We start from the raw sequence: 24,694 nt of genomic DNA on the forward strand, positions 1-24,694 counted from the left end.
AAAACCAGACAGGAAATGGATAAGACTGGCCCTTTTTAAAGCTTTTAACAGTGTCAAAGCTGCCTGATTAAGATCACAGACATGCAGGGTTGTATTCATTGGTACAGTACAAGCTGCAATATTACAAAGTCCAAGTATGTAAGTTTAATACATTGCCAACAATAATCAACTCAATAATATATCATTTCAGTGACCCAGGAAGCCCTAATATTGACTATGTTGGTTGACAAAGGCTGAGAAAATGAGAAAGGACCAAGCTAACTAAGCCAATGGACAGGAGAGAATGTTTTTTCGTCTTTCCTTTTGTTCAAGCCAAGATCAGATATACAAGGTAAGCTTAATCGCCATTGAAAAGTTGTCTCATCTCAGATAAGGCTTTATAGCCCCCATGCAGTATTTTTGATGTCGTCACTGTCTAAAACATCCCTGTAATTCATGAAAATAAATATATGTTTTTGATCATTTATTACCCAGAGCCTGCTTTTGTTATTAAAATGCTCAGTATGATCGTGTAGGCGTGTTGATACAAATGTAAATATATTTACATACACAGCCCTGATTGGCAGATAGCAGAGGTCTTACACTAAAAGAGCATTATCAGAATTTTCACAATTTCAGTGTTATTTCGACCGTAGTGTGGAAACAAAAACAAAAAACCAAGCAAATCACATTTTTTACTGCACTGCCCCTACCCACCTAAGGTCATGAGGTCTCCAGTATGGAGGTGACCTGCATTGACACGGCTGTGTGATTGGGATCATGGTCCTAGCCTGGTGGAATGTGGCCGCTAAGAAGCCCTTTTCCACCTTCCCATATTTGCGCAATCTTATCTCTATCATCTAAGCTCATCAGTAAAGTAATATGGAGGGGGGAGAGCGAGGTCAGCCAATATGCCTCACCAACACTGCTTCACTAGTGTAACAAAGCCTCAATGATCTTATCACACTGCCACACGTGATCAAACTCATTTTTTCAACCAAGATGACATCTTGGTGACAGTATCTGAAACACCTGTGAAACTGCAAAGTACTGTTTATAAAAATGATTAACTGCCTGAAATGCTAATAAGGCTATGCCTATAAAAATGTTTTACCTGGGTCATTTGTAGAGAATAGACTATTCTGAATCGTATGTTTGTTGGGCAATGGGCCTGCATTTGATTTATATCATAAAGTTGCAGCAACAAACAAATATGCAGGAATAAAGCACCATGAACTACGTTGTGTGCAAGGTGAACAGTAATCACGATCCAAAATGTGTTTGTAAATGGTAAACAAGTCACAATGGCATTCAAATGGGACATTAGCACAACAGAGAATAGTCATTGTTATGCAGTCCTTCCGCTAGAAGGTAGTAACCATAAATCATTGGATAATTGAAAGCAAATGATGATGCAGAATGTTTAGTTAAACCCATCACCAACAAGCAATGGGCTTTAGAGCATCTTCTCAACATGGGCTATGAATCGCATGTCAGTATTGTCCAGGAATAGCCTGAATTTTTTTTGATATCAATCTATATTAACATTCTAGAATATCTTCACAAACAACAAATGCAGAATAGTACATCAAATCAATTGACCAAAAGATGTAGGTGTGTGTGTATTGGTCCTGAGTTAAAGAGTAATGGCAAACAGATTTATAGGGTAAGGCAGTGCAGTTTCAAATGAAGATCCATCCGTATTATTGGCTGAGCTTGTTTGGACAACCGCCTCACACTACATCCCCTGCCTGCGAACTCCAAAAGCTGAAAATCATGGTGGAGCAGCTGGCCAGAGACCCAGGCCCATTGGGGAGTCTGCAGAGGAACCCAAAGCACTAAACCGAGGGGACTTGCTCAGCAGCCTGCATTGTGTTATTACCTTAATTAAAGCCTTTTCAAAAGGCGCGCTAACGCAGCAGCTGGATGCATGGTACTGATTTGCCCCCCAGCAGCAGTAAGGTAGGTGACGCAAACAGACCCTGGTTTATAGGTGTGTGACAGTAATGCAGTCTAGGGGAAGAAGGCAGTCGTTTTGCGAAATGGTTGAAAAGATCTTGGTCCATTTTAATAGGTTCATGTCAATGGCCTCGGCTAGCAAACAGAGAGCAATGACACTATAAAAACAACTTGTAAGGGTGGATGGTAGGCCCTCCTACTTGCCAAGGATGGATCGCGCTGTCTGGCGTCGGTGAACGATGCAGGAAACAGAAGATCCAGTGCATGGTTTATTTTTTAAGGCTCTTGGAGTAGGTGCAGGTATTTACAAAATGTAAAACTCATCCAACAAGATGCTGGACAAGGCTCAAAGTAAAGTAATGAAAATTATAGACTAGACATCTGAAATATAAAGACTGAAGATCAGCCTGACTAGCCCCTAGGGCTCAGAACTAACGAACTCCTGCAGAGACAGTCGGCAGTTTTGAACACCCATGATGCTCTACACCAAAGCATTTATACCCTCCAGTCACTGGCAGAGACCAGGTGAAAGGAAACACTTAGCAAAGTAAACTATTCTACATAAGAGAGTTTAGATACATTCACTCAACCTGTACGATGCAGACATGTACATACAGAATACTGAAAAGATCTGGACTAGAGCAGAAACTCTTTGCCCCAAATGAGTAATGAGTGTCCCTTAATGAGCAGACCATGGTCACCGGTGCACCTGGCGGCAACGCCCCTCCACAAGCTGCAAGACAGATATCAAACATTGAAGTACTGCTTTCGACTGGCAAAGACTGGCTTTAGACTAGCAGCATAACTTTATGACATGATTTACTTCATGTCTTCTGTCATTTGTATTCAATGTTTAGAAAGTATTTAGAATAGATCAAACGGGTGACACGCTCAAACAAAATGATTATGCAATTATATTGACGTGTACACTGTGGAAATGGACTAGCATTCAGAGTTAGCTTACTCACAACTAATTTGTTGTTAAGGACTAAGTAAGATTTTACACAAAATAGTAATCCAGATAGCTACATCTCCAAAAATATAGATAACCCCAAGTCTCCAACGACAGCACATTCAAGTTTACCTTCAAAGCCCGTCCAACTTGGTGAACTTGACCCGCTGTGAGTATAGACAAACATCAAAGGCAAAGTTCAGTTCTTGGCTATTGACTGAGAATTCCGAATGTTCCCCTAAAATCATCTACTTGTGTTGGCCCTGAAGACTTATGAAATAATAGTCTAGCATTAATGCCAACTCCTTTGACACTCAGAAGTCTAGGGAACAGCCAGACATGAGCATGGGAAATTTCTCAATCCTATCCCTGACGCTGTTCAGCAGTCTCAAACATACTGTAACCAAGATGCTTTCTAATCTAGAATGAAAATAATACTGGATGGCATGTATAGATAGCTCTTTCACTGGACCTCAAAGCACTTTACATTGTAAGGGAGGAGAACTCACCTCTTCCATCAGCAATGAGGAGCACCCATCCATCTTGGTGATGCATGGCACTTTTGGATAATTTAGGGCCAGCATGCTCACCACAAGTCAGCCATGTGAAATGAGCACTCTCTTAATGGTCAGATATACAGTAGAACAGTTGTGCGAACACAGAGCAGCGGGCATATGTCAGAGCTACCCCGAATTAATCAAATCCGACAATACATCAGTGACTTCATGAGAACTCTCTTAATGGTCAGATATACAGTAGAACAGTTGTGCGAACACAGAGCAGTGGGCATATGTCAGAGCTACCCCGAATTAATCAAATCCGACAATACATCAGTGACTTCATGAGAACTCTCTTAATGGTCAGATATACAGTAGAACAGTTGTGAGAACACAGAGCAGCGGGCATATGTCAGAGCTACCCCGAATGAATCAAATCCGACAATACATCTGTGACTTCATGAGAACTCTTAATGGTCAGATATACAGTAGAACAGTTGTGCGAACACAGAGCAGTGGGCATATGAGATGGCCGCCTCGCTTCGCGTTCCTAGGAAACTATGCAGTTTTTAGTTTTTTTACGTGTTATTTCTTACATTAGTACCCCAGGTCATCTTAGGTTTCATTACATACAGTCGAGAAGAACTACTGAATATAAGATCAGCGTCAACTCACCATCAGTACGACCAAGAATATGTTTTCCGCGACGTGGATCCTGTGTTCTGCCTTACAAACAGGACAACGGAATGGATCGCATGCAGCGACCCAAGGAAACGACTCCGAAAAAGAGGGAAACGTAGCGGTCTTCTGGTCAGACTCCGAAAAAGGGCACATCGCGCACCACTCCCCAGCATTCTTCTTGCCAATGTCCAGTCTCTTGACAACAAGGTTGATGAAATCCGAGCAAGGGTAGCATTCCAGAGGGACATCAGAGACTGCAACGTTCTCTGCTTCACGGAAACATGGCTTACTGGGAAGACGCTATCCGATGCGGTGCAGCCAACGGGTTTCTCCACGCATCGCGCCGACAGAAACAAACATCTTTCTGGTAAGAAGAGTGGCGGGGGCGTATGCCTCATGACTAACGAGACATGGTGTGATGAAGGAAACATACAGGAACTCAAATCCTTCTGTTCACCTGATTTAGAATTCCTCACAATCAAATGTAGACCGCATTATCTTCCAAGAGAATTCTCTTCGATTATAATCACAGCCGTATATATCCCCCAAGCAGACACGTCGATGGCTCTGAACGAACTTTATTTAACTCTTTGCAAACTGGAAACCATTTATCCGGAGGCTGCATTCATTGTAGCTGGGGATTTTAACAAAGCTAATCTGAAAACAAGACTCCCTAAATTTTATCAGCATATCGATTGCGCAACCAGGGGTGGTAAAACCTTGGATCACTGTTACTCTAACTTCCGCGACGCATATAAGGCCCTGCCCCGCCCCCCTTTCGGAAAAGCTGACCACGACTCCATTTTGTTGATCCCTGCCTACAGGCAGAAACTGAAACAAGAGGCTCCCACGCTGAGGTCTGTCCAACGCTGGTCAGACCAAGCTGACTCCACACTCCAAGACTGCTTCCATCACGTGGACTGGGACATGTTTCGTATTGCGTCAGATAAAAATATTGACGAATACGCTGATTCGGTGTGCGAGTTCATTAGAACGTGCGTTGAAGATGTCGTTCCCATAGCAACGATAAAAACATTCCCTAACCAGAAACCGTGGATTGATGGCAGCATTCGCGTGAAACTGAAAGCACGAACCACTGCTTTTAATCAGGGCAAGGTGTCTGGCAACATGACCGAATACAAACAGTGCAGCTATTCCCTCCGCAAGGCTATTAAACAAGCTAAGCGTCAGTCCAGAGACAAAGTAGAATCTCAATTCAACGGCTCAGACACAAGAGGCATGTGGCAGGGTCTACAGTCAATCACGGACTACAAGAAGAAACCCAGCCCAGTCACGGACCAGGATGTCTTGCTCCCAGGCAGACTAAATAACTTTTTTTGCCAGCTTTGAGGACAATACAGTGCCACTGACACGGCCTGCAACGAAAACATGCGGTCTCTCCTTCACTGCAGCCGAGGTGAGTAAGACATTTAAACGTGTTAACCCTCGCAAGGCTGCAGGCCAAGACGGCATCCCCAGCCGCGCCCTCAGAGCATGCGCAGACCAGCTGGCCGGTGTGTTTACGGACATATTCAATCAATCCCTATACCAGTCTGCTGTTCCCACATGCTTCAAGAGGGCCACCATTGTTCCTGTTCCCAAGAAAGCTAAGGTAACTGAGCTAAACGACTACCGAGGTCAGTACAGGTGCACTCACTTCCGTCATCATGAAGTGCTTTGAGAGACTAGTCAAGGACCATATCACCTCCACCCTACCTGACACCCTAGACCCACTCCAATTTGCTTACCGCCCAAATAGGTCCACAGACGATGCAATCTCAACCACACTGCACACTGCCCTAACCCACCTGGACAAGAGGAATACCTATGTGAGAATGCTGTTCATCGACTACAGCTCGGCATTCAACACCATAGTACCCTCCAAGCTCGTCATCAAGCTCGAGACCCTGGGTCTCGACCCCGCCCTGTGCAACTGGGTACTGGTCTTCCTGACGGGCCGCCCCCAGGTGGTGAGGGTAGGCAACAACATCTCCTCCCCGCTGATCCTCAACACGGGGGGCCCCACAAGGGTGCGTTCTGAGCCCTCTCCTGTACTCCCTGTTCACCCACGACTGCGTGGCCACGCACGCCTCCAACTCAATCATCAAGTTTGCGGACGACACAACAGTGGTAGGCTTGATTACCAACAACGACGAGACGGCCTACAGGGAGGAGGTGAGGGCCCTCGGAGTGTGGTGTCAGGAAAATAACCTCACACTCAACGTCAACAAAACTAAGGAGATGATTGTGGACTTCAGGAAACAGCAGAGGGAACACCCCCCTATCCACATCGATGGAACAGTAGTGGAGAGGGTAGCAAGTTTTAAGTTCCTCGGCATACACATCATAGACAAACTGAATTGGTCCACTCACACAGACAGCGTCGTGAAGAAGGCTCAGAAACCTCAGGAGGCTGAAGAAATTCGGCTTGTCACCAAAAGCACTCACAAACTTCTACAGATGCACAATCGAGAGCATCCTGGCGGGCTGTATCACCGCCTGGTACGGCAACTGCTCCGCCCTCAACCGTAAGGCTCTCCAGAGGGTAGTGAGGTCTGCACAACGCATCACCGGGGGCAAACTACCTGCCCTCCAGGACACCTACACCACCCGATGTTACAGGAAGGCCATAAAGATCATCAAGGACATCAACCACCCGAGCCACTGCCTGTTCACCCCGCTATCATCCAGAAGGCGAGGTCAGTACAGGTGCATCAAAGCTGGGACCGAGAGACTGAAAAACAGCTTCTATCTCAAGGCCATCAGACTGTTAAACAGCCACCACTAACATTGAGTGGCTGTTGCCAACACACCGTCATTGACACTGACCCAACTCCAGCCACTTAATAATGGGAATTGATGGGAAATGATGTAAATATATCACTAGCCACTTTAAACAATGCTACCTTATATAATGTTACTTACCCTACATTATTAATCTCATATGCATACGTATATACTGTACTCTACATCATCGACTGCATCCTTATGTAATACATGTATCACTAGCCACTTTAACTATGCCACTTTGTTTACTTTGTCTACATACTCATCTCATATGTATATACTGTACTCGATACCATCTACTGTATGCTGCTCTGTACCATCACTCATTCATATATCCTTATGTACATATTCTTTATCCCCTTACACTGTGTATAAGAGAGTAGTTTTGGAATTGTTAGTTAGATTACTTGTTGGTTATCACTGCATTGTCGGAACTAGAAGCACAAGCATTTCGCTACACTCGCATTAACATCTGCTAACCATGTGTATGTGACAAATAAAATTTGATTTGATTTTGATTTGATATGTCAGAGCTACCCCGAATTAATCAAATCCGACAATACATCAGTGACTTCATGAGAACTCTCTTAATGGTCAGATATACAGTAGAACAGTTGTGCGAACACAGAGCAGCGGGCATATGTCAGAGCTACCCCGCATTAATCAAATCCGACAATACATCAGTGACTTCATGAGAACATTGGACTGCTGTTGCTCTATATTTTTTTTTTTTTTTAAGGAAGTAGGGATGAACAGCGAGATTTTACCGCCCACTCCCTTATCGCGGGAAAAATAACAGTGAGAAACCGTTAAATTACAATACACTTTTATGAACAGCATGATGTGAAATGGAACTGTTGAATTAAGAGATGTTTAAATCTGGTTTCGCCACGGCCTTCTCTCTGCATGATCAATCAAAGCTTGGGGTGGGGACAGACAGCGCATCTATGGAGAGCAGTCCACAAGGCATGTACCATCTTTTCATGGTAACTTTTTTCCTTGTGACAGGTACACATACTTTTGCTGCAGCATAGACTATGCAACAGTAGGCTAATATAAGGAGTGACTGTGCATCTAATTTAAAACATCGCCATCTGGCTTACAGGGGTCACCTTACATTAACTGTAAAGAAAAATATATATACAGTACCAATCAAAAGATGACACCTGCTCATTCAAGTTGTTTATTTTTATTATTTTCAACATTGTAGAATAATAGAAGACATCAACACTATGAAATAACACACATGGAATCATGTAGTAACCAAAAGTGTTAAATACATTGATTTACTATCTAATACTCTCAACCAGCTTCATGAAGAATGCTTTTCCAGTCTTGAAGGAGTTCCCACATATGAAGAGCACTAGTTAGATGCTTTTCCTTCACCGTGCGGTCCAACTCATCCCAAACAATCTCAATTTGGTTGAAGCCAGGTCATCTGATGCAGCACTCCATCACTTTCCTTTTGTTCAAATAGCCCTTACACAGCCTGGAGGTGTGTTTTGGGTCATTGTCCTGTTGAAAAACAAATGATAGTCTCACTAAGCACAAACCAGATGGGATGGCGTATCGCTGTGGTAGCCATGCTGGTTAAGTGTGCCTTGAAATCTAAATAAATAACCAACAGTGTCACCAGCAGAGCACCCCCACACCATCACACCTCCATGCTTCACGGTGGGAACCACACCTGCGGAGATCATCCATTCACCTGTTCTGCATCTCACAAAGACCGTGGTTGGAACCAAATATCACAAATTTGGACTCATCAGACCAAAAGGACAGATTTCCACCAGTCTAATGTCCATTGCTGGTGTTACTTGGCCCAAGCAAGTATATTCTTACTGGTGTCCTTTAGTAGTGGTTTCTTTGTAGCAATTCGACCATGAAGGCCTGATTCACGCAGTCTCCTCTGAACAGTTGATGTTGAGATGTGTCTGTTACTTGAATTCTGTGAAGCATTTATTTGGGCTGCAATCTGAAGTGCAGTTAACTAATGAATTTATCCTCTATAGCAGAGGTAACTTTGAGTCTTCCATTCCTGTGGTGGTCCTCATGAGAGCCAGTTTCATCATAGCGCTTGATGGTTTTTGTGATTGCACTTGAAGAAACATTCAAAGTTCTTGAAATGTTCAAGATTGATTGAACTTCACGTATTAAGGTAATGATGGACTGTCGTTTTCCTTTGCTTATTTGAGCTGTTCTTGACATAATATGTACTTGGTCTTTTAACAAATAGGGCTATCTTCTGTATACCACCCCTACCTTGTCACAACACAACTGATTGGCTCAAATGCATTAAGGAAAGAAATTCCACAAATTAACTTTTAACAAGGCACACCTGTTAATTGAAATTCATTCCAGGTGATTACCTCATGAAGCTGGTTGAGAGAATGCCAAGACTTTGCAAAGCTGTCATCAAGGCAAAGGGTGGCTACTTTGAAGAACCTAAAATATTTTGATTTGGTTAACACTTTTTGATTTCTACATGATTCCATGTGTGTTATTTCATAGTTTTGATGTCTTCACTATTATTCTACAATGTAGAAAATAGTAAAAAATTAAGAAAAACCCTTCAATGGAGTAGGTGTCCAAACTTTTGACTGGGACTGTATATATTTGCAGCTGCAGAGTTTAAAAAAAACAGCTATTGTAACGGCGTTCTTCGTTTGTCGAAAGAGAGGACCGAAATGCAGCGTGGTGGTTACTCATGTCTTTAATGAAGAAATGACGATACATGAAATAACTATAGAATACAAAACAACAAACGGAAGGTGAAACCTATTACAGCCTATCTGGTGAACACTACACAGAGACAGGAACAATCACCCACGAAATACAAAGTGAACTCAGGCTACCTAAATACGGTTCCCAATCAGAGACAACGAGAATCACCTGACTCTGATTGAGAACCGCCTCAGGCAGCCAAGCCTAACTAGACACACCCCTAATCATTCACAATCCCAATGCTATAAAACCCCAATACGAACACAACACATAACCCATGTCACACCCTGGCCTGACCAAAATATATAACGAAAACACAAAACATTATGACCAAGGCGTGACAGCTATCCCTCGAATATCATTGCTTTAAATCAGTGCATACTTGAGCACACTGTCACTCCCACTCCATAAATTCCATTCAAACTGCACCCCCCCCCCAAAAAACATATATATATAGTCCTAGCCTACCTCTTTCAGGTAATACATTCAATGAAGCAAAGCCCTGTATTTAGGTATGGACTGATGGGTTATGCATAAGCTTCTAACTTTTAGCCTCTTGCTCAACACAGACCTGCGCTCTGCTGGCCTTTCCATAATAATAAAAACAAAATAAAAATAAAAAAACACTAGCACTTGGAATCCTAGTTACAGCTACACTAGAAAAGCTTGATGTATTGTTTTATTTTTTATGTTTGTGCATTTCTTATACTAAGACTATTCGAAAAGAGATGCAAGCTCTTGTTTGCTGAATGTTAAATACAGCAGCCAATAGAACGCGGTAGGCTATAGCAGTTCTTTACTCAGACACAACCATTCAATCTTCTTGAAGAGCAGTGGGGGGAAAAAGCTGCTTGTATCTTATTTTAGTCCTATATTATTCAAGCATGTCATTACAATGACGAAAATAAAATAATTTAACTGTTGAAAGCGAGAAAGAAATTAAGCCAAAATAGAGAGAGAAAAAGGTAGTGCAACTTTAGGGGAAACATTATGAAAGGTAGCCTATATAGGCCTATGAGTCAGACTACTAATTGTAAAATGTTTAAATGGGCTACATTTCTGAAATTAAAATTGAATTCGCTAGCCTATAATTGTAACTTTGTAGGCCCACATGTACTGCACCAGCATCGCATGTTCTCTCCCAGCTTCATGGTTTGAAGGTGCATAATACAATACCGTAACACAATCCACACTCAAAAAGAGTAGCCTACTGGAGCTTGATACCCAAGACAAAAAAGCTAAATCTATGGGCTTGTATGTTTCCTGTCGTGCGCAATGTGCGATAGCCTAAATAAAAAAGTAAAATATATAAGCTATGTATTGGATGACGGCACTATTTTTTCGGCTTCTCTAGGCTTGGGCTCATAAAATATGCGTAATGTACGGCTCATCAGGCTCAGGTAGCATCAGACTTGAATTTTCATGCCGATCAAATCAAGACATTTTTAGAATGACACTTTCGGGTTACCTGGGAGAAAAGGGATTTATATCTCAGGGGTGGAACATTTGTAAAATACCAAGAAAATATTCAGCCCTACCCTAAATAAGTAAATAACAGCAGATCATTACAGAGGGGGCAGGTAAATCTTACTATTCCTGCAAACTGTAAAAAGGTTCTGGAAAGAGGTGGTTCTATGAGGAAAAATATAAAGAGATGTGTAATAACAGTTCATCTCTATGAAAGTCTATGATTATACCCTGGCATGACAATCTAATCCGGACCGTCTTGAACCCAACTACAAAAAAAGCTTAAATCCCTTCGATCCTATTTTGTTAAGCTCGACCTAACAAACATTTGACTCAAAACTCCGCTTAAAGGCCTGCAATCTAGGAATCTCCACAATCACAAGACACTGGCTAGCAACAATGTCAGGCTGAAACTGCAGGTCTCTGATTTGCCTAAACATTTGGTGGTCCAATGAAGGTGCCAGAAAACCAGAAGTGACAGCAGCAATAAAAGCTTTTCATTTTTGATTTATGTTCAATGACTTTACAGAAAAGTGTGTGTTGAGTGGTGCACTTGTAGGGCAGGTTTAATGGAGGACAAATCAGAGAGGTGGCCTCAGTGCCGTGCTGACTGGAGGACGTATCTGTCTCAGTCTGGAAGTTTGGGGTTGGGCAGCAGCCTACCGCCACACAATTGGAGTTTCTCATTCGGAGAGACAAGGCAGCCGTCGCACTCCAATTGCCTCTCACAACCCTCACGACGCCCTGGCTCAAACCGAGGGGGACATGCTTTGTTCTGTGAGGGAGGAGGAATAATTTGAGGTGCTGGGCATGGTGATCAGAATCAAGGCGACATGCGAGAAGAGGAAATGTAACCTCCAGGTTGCATCTTGTGGCCATATCAAAGAGTTCAGATTTGACAAAAGTGTCAGAGGAAAAGGAGTTGACGACTGAGTTACATCTTAACTGTATTTAGTGCATATCGAGACTGAGTGGCCCAATGCAAATTCTTGATGAAAATAGTACAAAGTTTGAGAAACGTAATGTGCAAATATACTTGCTTCATAGACCAACAACTTAATCTGCTAATAAACTTTGAAAACCACTTAAAACTATAAAATACATTTCAGAATATACATGAAAAGCCAGCTCTGGTTAAGACATCAGCCTGGAGCGGACGGGGGAGATTTACGGTGGAACAGCCACCAACTCCAAGGCAATAAATTAACCTCTGTGGCCGTTCTTGGTTTCTCTATGACCAACTTGGGCTTTCCAAATAGATTTCCGAGATTTTTCCCCAGAGTGAAGCCTAAGCCGGCCCTTGAAATTGCAGACCATTCTTCAGCTCATTCCTGGAACGTGAGCCAGAGCAAAGACATCAGTGGTCCATGACAGAGGTGAGCGTCTGACTGGCGTGTCCAGGCTAGTCACATTCAGCCTCAGGTAAACTTTACTTCAATATACAGAGGTGTATTAACTGAGTTGTCTGCAATATCACAATGTATACAGAAGAAAAATATAAATGCAACATGTAAAGTGTTGGTCCCATGTTTCATGAGCTGAAACATCCCAGAAATGTTCCATATACACAAAAAGCTTATTTCTCTCAATTTGGGAACAAATTTGTTTACATCCCTGTTAGTGAGCATTTCTCCTTTACCAAAATAATCCATCCACCTGACAGGTGTGGCATATTAAGATGCTGATTTAACACCATGATCAATCATTACACAGATGCACCTTGTGCTGAGGGACAATAAAAGACCACTAAAATGCGCAGTTGTGTCACAACGCCACAGAAATTTCAAGTGTTGAGGGAGCATGCAATTGGCATGCTGACTACAGTAATGTCCACCAGAGCCAGATCATTTAAATGTTCACTTCCCTACCATAAGCCTCCTCAAATCATTTTAGAGAATTTGGCAGTATGTCCAACCGTCCTTACAACCGCAGACCACATGCACAAATGACACATTTCTGCACAAACTGTCAGAAACTGTCTCAAGGAAGCACATCTGCGTGCTCGTCGTCTTAAGTAGGGTCTTGACCTGACTGCAGTTTAGCATCGGAACAGACTTCAATGGGCAAATGTTCACCTTCGATGGCCACTGGCACTCTGGAGAAGTGTGCTCTTTACGGATGAATCCCGGTTTCAACTGTACCAGGCAGATAGTATAGCGTCGTGTGGTTTGCTGATGTCAACGATATGAACACAGTCCACCATGGTTGCAGTGGGGTTATGGTATGGGCAGGCATAAGCTATGGACAACGAACACAATTGCATTTTATTAATGGCAATTTGAATGAACAGAGATACCGTGACGAGATTCTGAGGCCCATTGTCGTGCCATTCACATGATCCCCTCATGTTTCAGCACGTTTGATTTTTTTACCTTTATTTTACTAGGCAAGTCAGTTAAGAACAAATTCTTATTTTCAATGACGGCCTAGGAACAGTGGGTTAACTGGCTGTTCAGGGGCAGAACGACAGATTTGTACCTTGTTAGCTCGGGGATTCGAACTTGCAACCTTTCGGTTACTAGTCCAACGCTCTAACCACTAGGCTACCCTGCCGCCACGTTTCGGTCCCATGTCGCAAGGATCTGTACACAATTCCCGGAAGCTGAAAATGTTCCAGTTCTTCCGTGGCCTGCATACTCACCAGACATGTCACCCATTGAGCATGTTTGCAATTCTCTGGATCTAAGTATACAACAGCGTATTTCAGTTCCCGCTAATATCCAGCAACTTCGCACAGCCATTGAAGAGGAGTGGGACAACATTCCACAGGCCATAATTAATAGCCTGATCAACTATGTGAAGGAGATGTCGCACTGCATGAGGCAAATGGTGGTGAAACCAGATACTGACTGGTTTTCGGATCCACGCCCCTACCTTTTTTACAGATGCATATCTGTATTCCCAGTCATGTGAAATCCATAGATTAGGACCTAATGAATTTATTTCAATTGAATGATTTCCTAATATGAACTGTAATACAGTCAAATCTTTTTAATTGTTGCATGTTGCGTTTATAATTTAGCTCAGTAGATGTCGTGTTTATTATTGTGGACAAGCAATTAAGAATTTGATTTGGTAAAATGTAAGTATGGTAGTCTTGGCACTCTGGTTACTGTTAAAGATTAGTTTACCGGTCACAAACACAGACATATGAACCATAGCTTGGTGTTAGCAGACAACCATCAGGAAGCTAACATAAGTAGTGTGCCGATGGTGAGGGCCAGACATGTGACAACCATCTAACCAGCCTGCAGATTCCTGGATCCACATGTAGGCTGGGAAGATGCCTGCTCACACAGCCAGCAGACGTTCTGAGGATTCCAGCAACAATGAGATTACTGGTGCCAGCCCAATGTTTCAGATGAACTAAAGGCTGGATGGACATTAACACCAGGCTGACGGTGAGAGAACTTAACACAAATAAAATACCATTTTACTAATGAATCATGTAACAATGCCCCCCCCCCCCAAATAAAAATATATATAAATAAATAAAATCAACAGCTCTTTGTTCATTTCACTGCACAGTCAGAATAAAAGGGACATTTATTTTAGACAGCCACATTCTCCCCCCCAAACATTCAAAAGGAGCGTATATAAAATCAAAGTATGGCAGTTGTCAAGAGTTAACTCCATGTAAACAAAAGTCAAAAGCATTTAAAGAGGTTATCATAACAGTCTACAGAAAAAAAGTGCAGGGCATTTGAGGTGCACCAACTGTTTTGGTTTTGCTGTTCATTTGCCTCTGATGTCTGGAGGAAAAGCTTTGGTTTCTTTCTAGAGCATAATTTCCCAACAGCATGTGTAGTTTCTAACAAGCTTGTATTGTTCCCTCATAATGGAACAATCATTTGGTTTGGAAATGCTCAAGTGTATAACAAAGATCCGCTCCCATCGTCTGGACAGTGGGGTGGCCCATCAAGTCAGTCACACAGTCAGGAAGGGATGCTCCAATGGGAGGAAAAGAAATAGTAATTAAGGTGTTTTCCCTCAAATCATCTCTGGTCCCTCAACACTTCCATATTATAATAAACCCCTACCACGTGCACCCCTACCCACTCAACCAAGAACAAGCATGCTCTTTCAAGTACCATAGGCATTATGCGTGACAAAGGTGTGAGCAATCATTTAGCACTTACTGAGTGCGTTCCCTCCATTTACAACTTGAAGACGGTTCCAAAAACAGTTGACCATTTGAAATGCCATGGCATGCTGAGATGCTGCCTTTGGCTGTCATTCAACTTCTGAAAAAATGTTTACAATCCAATAGCAATTAAAAGTTAATTATCACCATGGCCTCGACATTTCATTTACCAAAAACAAAAATCAATGGCTGTGGCCTATTGAGGCGGTTTACAAATGCAGCTTTAGGCTTTTAGCACAAGTAATTACTTCTCCATAGACACAGGGCCTTCACGCTTTCAACGTTTCAAAAGAAGTCACTGTAGGGCTATGTGACAAATTCAGATGTCTTCAGCCTGAGAGGACGGATGCGACCGCCTGACTCCCTTTCTCACCTATCAATTAGTGCTTCCACCTCTCATTCTCATACCTTGCTCTACCCTCCCCAATCGACTCGCATCTGGCCAAGGGTGGGAGGGTGGCGTGAGAGACAGATCAAATATTTCCTTCAGCAGAAAAAAAATGGCTTCCACCGAAAAGACAATGTTAAGACTGACAACGGTTTATTTAGGAGAACATGTCTATTTCTCGGAGGCTAGATCAGGGATGATCAGTGCATGATGGATTTAGTTACAAACCCATGTTGCTCCAACCATATCATTTGAAAAGGATATCACTTTGTTCAAACAGGACCTCTGAGGCTGGGCTGAAATTGATTTCGGAGTCCTATGTTGACTGGTCTCCAGAACCACCAGTCACTGATCAACACCTATGGAGGTTGTAATATGGCCTATATACACACACTATGTTTATGTAGACCTTAGAGTATACTCAAATTGGCCCATATGTTCATTGTATTCTATAAAACAGTCTATTTTTACATCCATCTGTTTGACATTTCATGTAAGCATCACAAAACTGAGCCCGTTGGCAACACTGCACTTGGCCTGCCTTTGTTAGCGAGATCAGCCCTAGTGGGGGGGAGGGGGCGTAAGGAGATCCGGAACAGGGAAAAACTCAATTCAAGACCTCATGACGTGGCCAGCCATCATTGTTCAAACCGTTTTGGAAAATAAAACATGGGTCCACAGAGCCCGTCGCAAACCTCAACAATTATAAGAAGTGAATCACTGACAAACAGCTCAGCTTGACAACACACTCATGGGTGGAAGTTCAAGCCCTTGTCGCCAGATAGAGACAAGAAGTGCTGACACGAGAGGAAAAACATTAAGGCTGTCCAGGCGCACTGAGCCAACGTTGGGATCAGTTGAACCCAGCCGGGCTATGGACTAGAACATCGAACACATCACCAGCACAGTGCAGCAGGCCAGGACACCCGCACAGTTCTCTATTCTCAGATAGGTGGGGATGTGTAGTGTGATCAAATTTGGAGCTGAGCAGACACCATAGGGGTGGGAGTGGTGCTCAGGCTGAGGCCTGTTGAATCATTACCTTTTGGGTAATATTGCAACGGGAGGTATCAAATAATGGTCTAGGGACCTCCAAGGGCATAACTACAGACCTCATAATGACAATTTTACACACTGAAATTCATTTTGCAAAACATTTCTCAATTACCAATAACCAGTGGTGTAAAGTACTTAAGTAAAAAAACTTGAAATAACTATTTAACTTTTGGAGGTACCGGTACTTTACTATTTATATTTGACTACTTTTACTTCACTACATTCCAAAAGAAAATGTACTTTCTATTCGATACTTTTTCCCTGACAGCCAAAAGTACTCGTTACATATTGAATGCTTAGCAGGACAGGAAAATTGTCCAATTCACACACTTATTAAGAAAACATCTTTACTGCCTCTGATCTGGCGGACTCACTAAACACAAATGCTTTGTTTGTAAATTATGTTGGAGTGTGTCCCTGGCTGTCCGTCTGGTTTGCTTAATAATTTTACTTTTGATACTCAAGTATATTTAAAACCAAATACTTTTGGAGTTTTAATCAAGTAATATTTTACTGGGTGACTCACTTCCGTCATTTTCTATTATGGTACCTTTACTTTTACTCAAGTATGACAATTGGGTACTTTCTCCACCACTGCCAATAACTCAAGGCAACTGACAATGCTACTCTTATTTTCTTAATAGGGTGATGCAGTTTATTGCTCACTTGTAGCTTGTTAGGTTTAAAATAGCTGGGATTCAATATCAACACACAGGCAGATCCTAAGCACTTACCTTTAAATTCAAATGTATGTTAGGCATTGTAATCATATGGATGAATACGCAGAGCAGAATTCATGATAGACAGAAATTTTGCAAACCCGACAGAGCTTTGTCGACACCTGCAATGGAAAACTACAGCCTCTTCAGGCATAACGCACCCCGACTCAACCAGCTATACACATAGTTTACGAATAATTCCTCATCATATAACATGAGGAACTATGAGCAGTTCCATTTACTGGCAGACATTTGAACTCTGACCCCTACAAATTGACCATTTTAAAAACGGTCTTTTGAGCACTTAACGACCAGCACTGTGAAAATGTCTCTGGGGTTTAATTTCAGCAGAAGTGCTAGATCAGCTGCGCTATCGTTTACGGTTTCCTCCAGCGCTCCCCCAAAAGGTAATCTGACAGAAGAGAAAAAAGCGGTGTCCCTGGTGAATTATGAATCTCACCTCCCGCCATGCACCAATGGGTAGGTTATTTTTGGACTCCCTCCTCCCCATAAAATAGTACATTCCATGAATTTAAACATGAGACAGTAAAGTGGCAGTAATCTCTGTCATCTGTCGAGTGACAAAAAGCCATTGATTTTTGTCCAGAATGGCCGTTTAGTGGATGGTCTATGTTGGGCACTTGTGGATCACCACCAAACCTACTTTCCTGGATTCATTAATGGTATATAGGAGTTTTCATCCAATGCTTTGAAACTTCATCCCCAGGACTTGACATAACACTTTGCTCTTGCTGGTAATTTGTGATCAAGCATCGACTTTGTGATGGCCAAGTTGAACATTTGGATAGAAATGTCAAATGCCCTTGAAAAGGTCAAGAGCAGTGAGCGGTTCCCAACCCATTTCCGTTCGGGAACTACCAAATAACCAGCAGAAGTTATGACCACCATTCGTGGAGGTGCTGAATTTAACAAAATATCTTAGCGGTCAAATTAAGACTCCATTTTATCAGTGAATGTAATAGTGCTGACCCCATTTAGTCTGGTCAATTGTTTGTTCGATAGGCTGTTAGTCGACCGAGAATTTAGTCGAGCAGTTAACAAAAAAAACAAAAAAGTTATGGCAAGTCTTGATTCATGCCTGTTTGAGTGGACTGGTCCATTGCGGAGGCCGCGGGGATGGCACACCAGCAGTACATCTACCGTTAATTCCAATAATTCAGAATCTACAATGTTAGTCTGGTTACCGTAATTTCTGTCAAGGCGTCCAATATATTATTATTACAGTCTTTTACAGTTCTCATAGAAGTAGAACTAGGCTACCTGGCCTGCGCGCAAACGTAGGCTTATAAAATGTGCCCATTTGGGGATCTGATAGTATTTCTCACCACCACCACTAACCGTGTAGCTTCTCAAAGTAAGTTTCTCTTCACCTCAAACTGCAAGCAAACGTCTGTTTTTCCATCCATTGAGAAGTATGCTAGTTAGTGCAAGTTTGACCACCAAAGGGCATCTTTGAGAAGCATTTGACTGTTTTTAATATTGGTTGTATGAGAGAATTTAAAATAAAATAAAAATTGTAACATAGTAATATGGGTTTGATTGTAAGAAATGTAGCTTAAGTCATTTGATTAATATTATAGTGTTCCTATTCCAAGAAAATTTCAAAACAAAACCCTCAGGGTTTCTGTTAGGAATATATGGCGCTGTACAACGTGACCGTGAGCGAAGAGCAAAATAATCCACACCCAAATTGTAGGCGCAACTCAATATTAAGAAGGTGTTCTTAATATTTTATACACAGTATATACTCAACTTGTGTCTGGAGGGGGGAAAGAAAAGTTTTTTTTTTAAATGTGCGGATCACATATAGTACCCCCACGGACCACAGGCAGGTTTAAATCCACTGGTATAGAGAGGAAGTCGGAGATCGACTACTTTTAACCTGGTTTATACATGGGAAGAAAATGTACAGAAGTGAGATAATATTTGCCAGGCCAATGTAAAAATGCTAGTGATGGTAGCACCAGAGCTTTGGGACACACAATCCCTGAACTTGACTTGCCTTTCTACCCTGCCTGGCTAGAAGAGTCGCCCAGTATACAGATGCTGAGCCGTGCCATCGCACATTCACAGGAAGCAAATGTTTAAATTCACAGATCTCAGAATGTGATTTTTTCCCCCCAGAGACTGAGCTTTAACGGCAAAAAAGAGATTTTGGCCCAAGGCGATGCCAGCGTCTGGGTCAGCCTCAATAGAATTGTTTTATTTTATTTATTTTGCTTTTAATTTCCTGTCCATCACGTTTCTTCCTCCCAGAACAGTCTTTGCCCTGAATAGACCCTACCCTCACAGAGCTCTTCCAAAGGCTACTAGCTCGGCCGGCCAACTAGGCTATCTGATTACAGAACATGACGTCTCTGAAGTGGAGGAACATCTCAGAACAAGCTTATGGGTGTTGAAAAAAGGAGTTTGACTTGACTTTGAAACATATGCCAAAACTGCTAAACATCCAGTGTTACAGCAATGGAAAACCACAGCTGTGAGAAACCGCACCCATCCCTGTTCTCTGCAGTGCTTGGGATCATTTCAGGATTAGTATCGCTTCCCATCACAATGGGACAACCATGCATCCACCTGAGCCTGGGGCTGCAGAGTGGAGTGGTGGTAGAGGGAGGTTACGGGTTCAGACGGTGGGTGGGATGCTGCATCCTCTTAGTCTGGATAAGGTATCTTCTGGCAGCCGCTCCAGTAATAATACCATTCACTTCCAAGACGTAAAGCTGAGAGATGGCATCAACCCCTGTTTGTTTAAGACATTCTCCTCAGCGCAGCGGCTCAGTGCCAAACTCCAGAGACTGGGGCCCCTTCTCCCCATCCCAAGGATATAGAGATATCATGCTTCAATCAGGTCCCAGTTAGCAGTGCTTCTTTTCCAGATAATAGGCAATGGAGGACTCCTAATGAGTGCAAACGCCTTTCTGTTGCTGTGGTGAAGGGAAAGGGAATCATTTAGAAATAAATGAAGGAAAGCTGGGGAAATTAAACCAAAGACAAGCGCAAACAATAGAGCAAATGTTCCCATAATATAGAGGTAAAATGATATCAGTCTCACTTCCACTGCACAGTCAGAACGTTAAAAGGGATAGAGGATGAAGTTCCTGCATGTAGACTTACTGCATGTAATATATAGTACATGTAAACTTGACGGGGGTAAAAAGGGAGATAGTGATTTAGAAACATAGGTATAAGTCACATCCATACACATTTGAGAAGGTAATTCATTATGAGACGAAGTGACGTGAATTATGAATGGCATCAAATATAGGCAGAAGGTAGTACTTCACAAAAGCCCTTAGTCTGCTAAACAAAATAATGAAATGGAATACTGTATTCCTTACAGTGAATACAAGAACACTACACTGCAGACATTTCTTTTGCATTGCAATGGGTCCAAAAAAGCAATTCAGTGGAATGTAGTGGACAACATTGCAGCAAGGTGGGTGTTAGGACATCGCAATGAAGGAACTTGAATGTTGACCTGCCATTTACTGTAAATATATTTTGGTGCCGAGCTGCTTTTTTTGGTATGGTGCACTATGAGTATGCCGAAAGAGTGAAGGCATAGCAAGACTAATCACAAATGTTACTTCAGGACACAGTGCAGGTCGACAAGCAAATCAAACCCTACTTGCCTCAAGGTAATTGACGCAACTTGTTTAATGCTACGATTTCTTCTTTTTTTGATGGCATCATTACTCTAAGGAAAATATACATCTTTATGTTGCTGTAAAAGTGCAGGAAGAACAGATGGACAGAGAAAGAGGGAGAAAGCAGGTCTGATGAGTTCCATGTGGAAACGATATGATTGAAGCAGCAACTTGAGGCCTTGATGCCTGCCACATCCTTTGATTCCAAACAGAAAAACACACACACAGACACACACACTTCTGTGATTTGCCTTGCCAGTGGACAAAAAAGGGGGAAACATTAACTAGCCATGACAACAAAAGCAGCCAAGGCACGGCCCTTGTGTCCCTCTCCTTTACAACTCCCTGCGGTGAAACACAGATGAGAGCAGAGAGTCAAAGCAGTACACACCTGCAGCTACGTACCTCTCAGACACTGGGCTGGGGGAGAGGACAAGGCTGGGGGAGCAAAAGTGAAAGCTGGAGTACACGTAAGAGCATAGGTAGTGTACAAGGAGCTGGTACAATGCATTGAAGGTGTAAATGTTGAGGGAACTATCACGGTTGTTTGGCATCGGTCTGCCATCACACAAACCGTATATAGAGATTGCCAGGGAATGTGCAGAGCACTGAGGGGTGGGGAAGGGGCTAGTTCCCGCTGTGGGGAGGGATGAATGAGGAAATAGTGAGATGAGGGGACATGACTCCTGTATTAGGGAGGGAGGGAAGGAGAAAGGGAAGGTGACAATAAGACAAGCCTGCATGCTCCTCCTCAAACTAGCCTCCAACATATTTTAGATTCCGATAATTCTTTGACTCTCGCGCCCCCCCCCCCTTCACTCGGAACCAAATACGTAAGGGACTTAAAATGAAATATTTGCTGTGGTTTAAGTGGTGGACCGCTCAAAGCTAAAATGTCCCATTTAGAAGACAGGGAGCAAGGTTTCTTAGTTGAGGACATTCACAACATTTCAGAGGAAATGCTACAACTAAACATGGTGAGACAGGACTTACAGAGGTGAAGGCCAGGAGCTCTTCTTCAGTCAGCTTATGGATTGGGTTGTTTTTCTGGAAATCAGTGCTGCAAGACAGAGACATGACACACTGATGAACATGAAGTTATAAATCGGATACAAGCCCGTCTCTGCCTTCCCCCTATTGAGTACAGTGTTCTCCCGTACATTGATGTTCCAACGTGATTCATTTTCCTATGTATTGATTTATTAACAGTCAAGTGCTACTGTTCATTTCGTTGACGACCCATCAGTGCATTGGCCATTAGACAGAATTGCCTGTGCTATGATAGAATGGGCTTTCATTGTCCCAGAGTCTGAGAACATTCATCTACAGGTAACTGCCAAAATAAAGGAATACAAAGTATATTGAAAGCAGGTGCTTCCACACAGGTGTGGTTCCTGAGTTAATTAAGCAATTAACACCCCATTATGCTTAGGGTCATGTATAAAAATGCCCAATTGCCAATTATTTTGGCTACCATGGCTGGAAGAAGAGATCTCAAAGTTTTAAGGATGTGTGTGTGTGTGTGTGTGTCAGTCACCAGTTCTTAACCCAATTGAACACTGATGAGAGATTCTGGAGCAGCGCCTGATACAGCGTTTTCCACCACCATCAACAAAACACCAAATGAGGGAATTACTAGTGGAAGAATGGTTTTACATCCCTCCAATAAAGTTCCAGACAAGAATTTATGCCAAGGCGCATTGAAGCTGTTTTGGCGGCTCATGGTGATCCAACGCCCAAATACGACACTATATTGGGGTTTCCTTTATTTTGGCAGTTACATGTACATCACTGCACCGGCTGATGGGCGATTGGTTTCAGAATTAATTGCGTTTGTTCTTTTTGATTAACAGTTCAGAGTGGTTTTGCAATCCCTCAGCCATGTGCCTGCCTAGCCAATCAGCATCAGGCAGGTGGACAATACTCCCATGGGCACAACACACTGTGACCTAGACAAGGCAGAGGGCCAGAGAGTGGTTTACTCTACTTCATTTTACTGATCTGAAAACACTAAAATGAAAGCAATGTGGAGAATGGCTACAAAGAATTAGTTTTCACTTGTCAAGCAGCCATTTTAGACTACTGAGATACACCCGTAAAAGGTAGAAAACCAAAGCCTGAATGGAAACTTCTGTTGCCAGCTACAAAACCAGAGCAGGTTTTGGCAGGTGGGGAGCAGTCAAGTTGGGGGTGTTAGGGGAGTCTGTTTTCCAGACCAGAGAGGATTTTGATTTCAGGAAAATTAGATTCAATAATAAGCAGCACTCCTTTACAAATTGTGTTTATTATTTTCCCACTTAAACATGGTTGAGCATAGTCTGCCAGGTGAGAGCTGTCCATCTCTGTGTGTGTGTGTGGAGTGACCTGTGGAAAAGCCACAGAGTTCGCAGGGTTCTCTTGGAACCCTTCAATAGTACTAAATGAATCCGGTCACTTAAAGGAATTTTTTATATGATAAATCACGAACCACGCCAAACCAGCTAAAAATATTTACATATTTCATTCCTTTTGAACAGCTGTTATGGTTTCCTCTTCCACATTCGATTTAACCAAAGAAATCAAGCAATTTCACCTATTTAGTCCTTTGGTTGACTGAACTTTTGATTACACTTACAATTTCTGACAATGTGATGGTGCTGCACCAAGTTCTATGAGAACAGTTTGTTTATTAAAAAAGGTATATTTACTCCCCAGTTATGAAGGACAGATCTGTAACGAACATTATTCTTAAAACCTTTTAGAACAGTCACTGAATAATTGCAAACAGGAAAGATCTGGCCCTGGTTTCCTGACTAACGGGGGATCTACAAACACGGATTTGATGACAGAATTGCCGTCCGTAATTGTTTTCTGTCACCAGGCCTGTAGTCCACAGGTCCAATATGGGTGGGAGGTGGATGGAAAATGGCAACAGTGGGTTTTGGCCAGGCTGGTGCAGTCATTCTGTGTAATGTCATACAGTATGTAGAGAAACCAATACCAGCCAGCACCATTGACATCTAGTTCCTTTGTTGTTTTTTGCCGGCAGGTGTGACGGAGTTGCCAGGCCCCCAGAAATGGCAGTAACCCAAGTCCAGGGAAGAGAAGGGATAATCCAGACTGGGTCACATTCCCAAATCTCAGTGGAACGGCGTGAACTGGCTGATACACTACGCCTGGGAATGGTAGGGGAGAGGAGGAGCACATGGCTAGAAGTGGTAGACTCTCAATACTCTACACAAGTGCAGTATCAAGTATGTGAGTGTGAGCTTGTGTATACACTGTGTGTGTGTGTGTGTGTGTGTGTGTGTGTGTGTGTGTGTGTGGTGACGAATGCACACGTGACTAGTATTGAATCTGTGCCGTTTGACTTGGTGCATAGATGTGACCTTTTAACCTGTGCAACCTATCAAGTCAGAGGAATGGCAACAAAACTCAAAAAGGTATCGGGAGGAATGTATTTGATGCAAACATTAAGCTTATATATTGGAGTTGGTGTTATTTTTTTATATTTTTTTGTGTGTGAATTTTACCCCTTTTTCTCCCCAATTTCGTGGTATCCAATTGTTGTAGTAGCTACTATCTTGTCTCATCGCTACAACTCCCGTACGGGCTCGGGAGAGACGAAGGTTGAAAGTCATGCGTCCTCCGATACACAACCCAACCCAAGCCGCACTGCTTCTTAACACAGCGT

General features: G+C 42.6%; 1 protein-coding gene across 2 annotated transcripts in view; it reads right to left on the bottom strand.

The window, feature by feature from the left end:
• Positions 1 to 24,694, bottom strand: part of ttc27 (tetratricopeptide repeat domain 27) — a 129,366-nt gene that overhangs the window by 52,488 nt on the left and 52,184 nt on the right. For both annotated transcript variants that reach the window (XM_029669520.2, XM_029669521.2), the window contains exon 9: positions 22,015 to 22,081. In XM_029669520.2, the coding sequence (XP_029525380.1) occupies positions 22,015 to 22,081 (67 nt within the window). The remainder of the gene's footprint in view (positions 1 to 22,014; positions 22,082 to 24,694) is intronic.

Source organism: Oncorhynchus nerka, linkage group LG10 (assembly GCF_034236695.1).
Source record: "Oncorhynchus nerka isolate Pitt River linkage group LG10, Oner_Uvic_2.0, whole genome shotgun sequence".
Lineage (NCBI taxonomy): Eukaryota > Metazoa > Chordata > Actinopteri > Salmoniformes > Salmonidae > Oncorhynchus > Oncorhynchus nerka.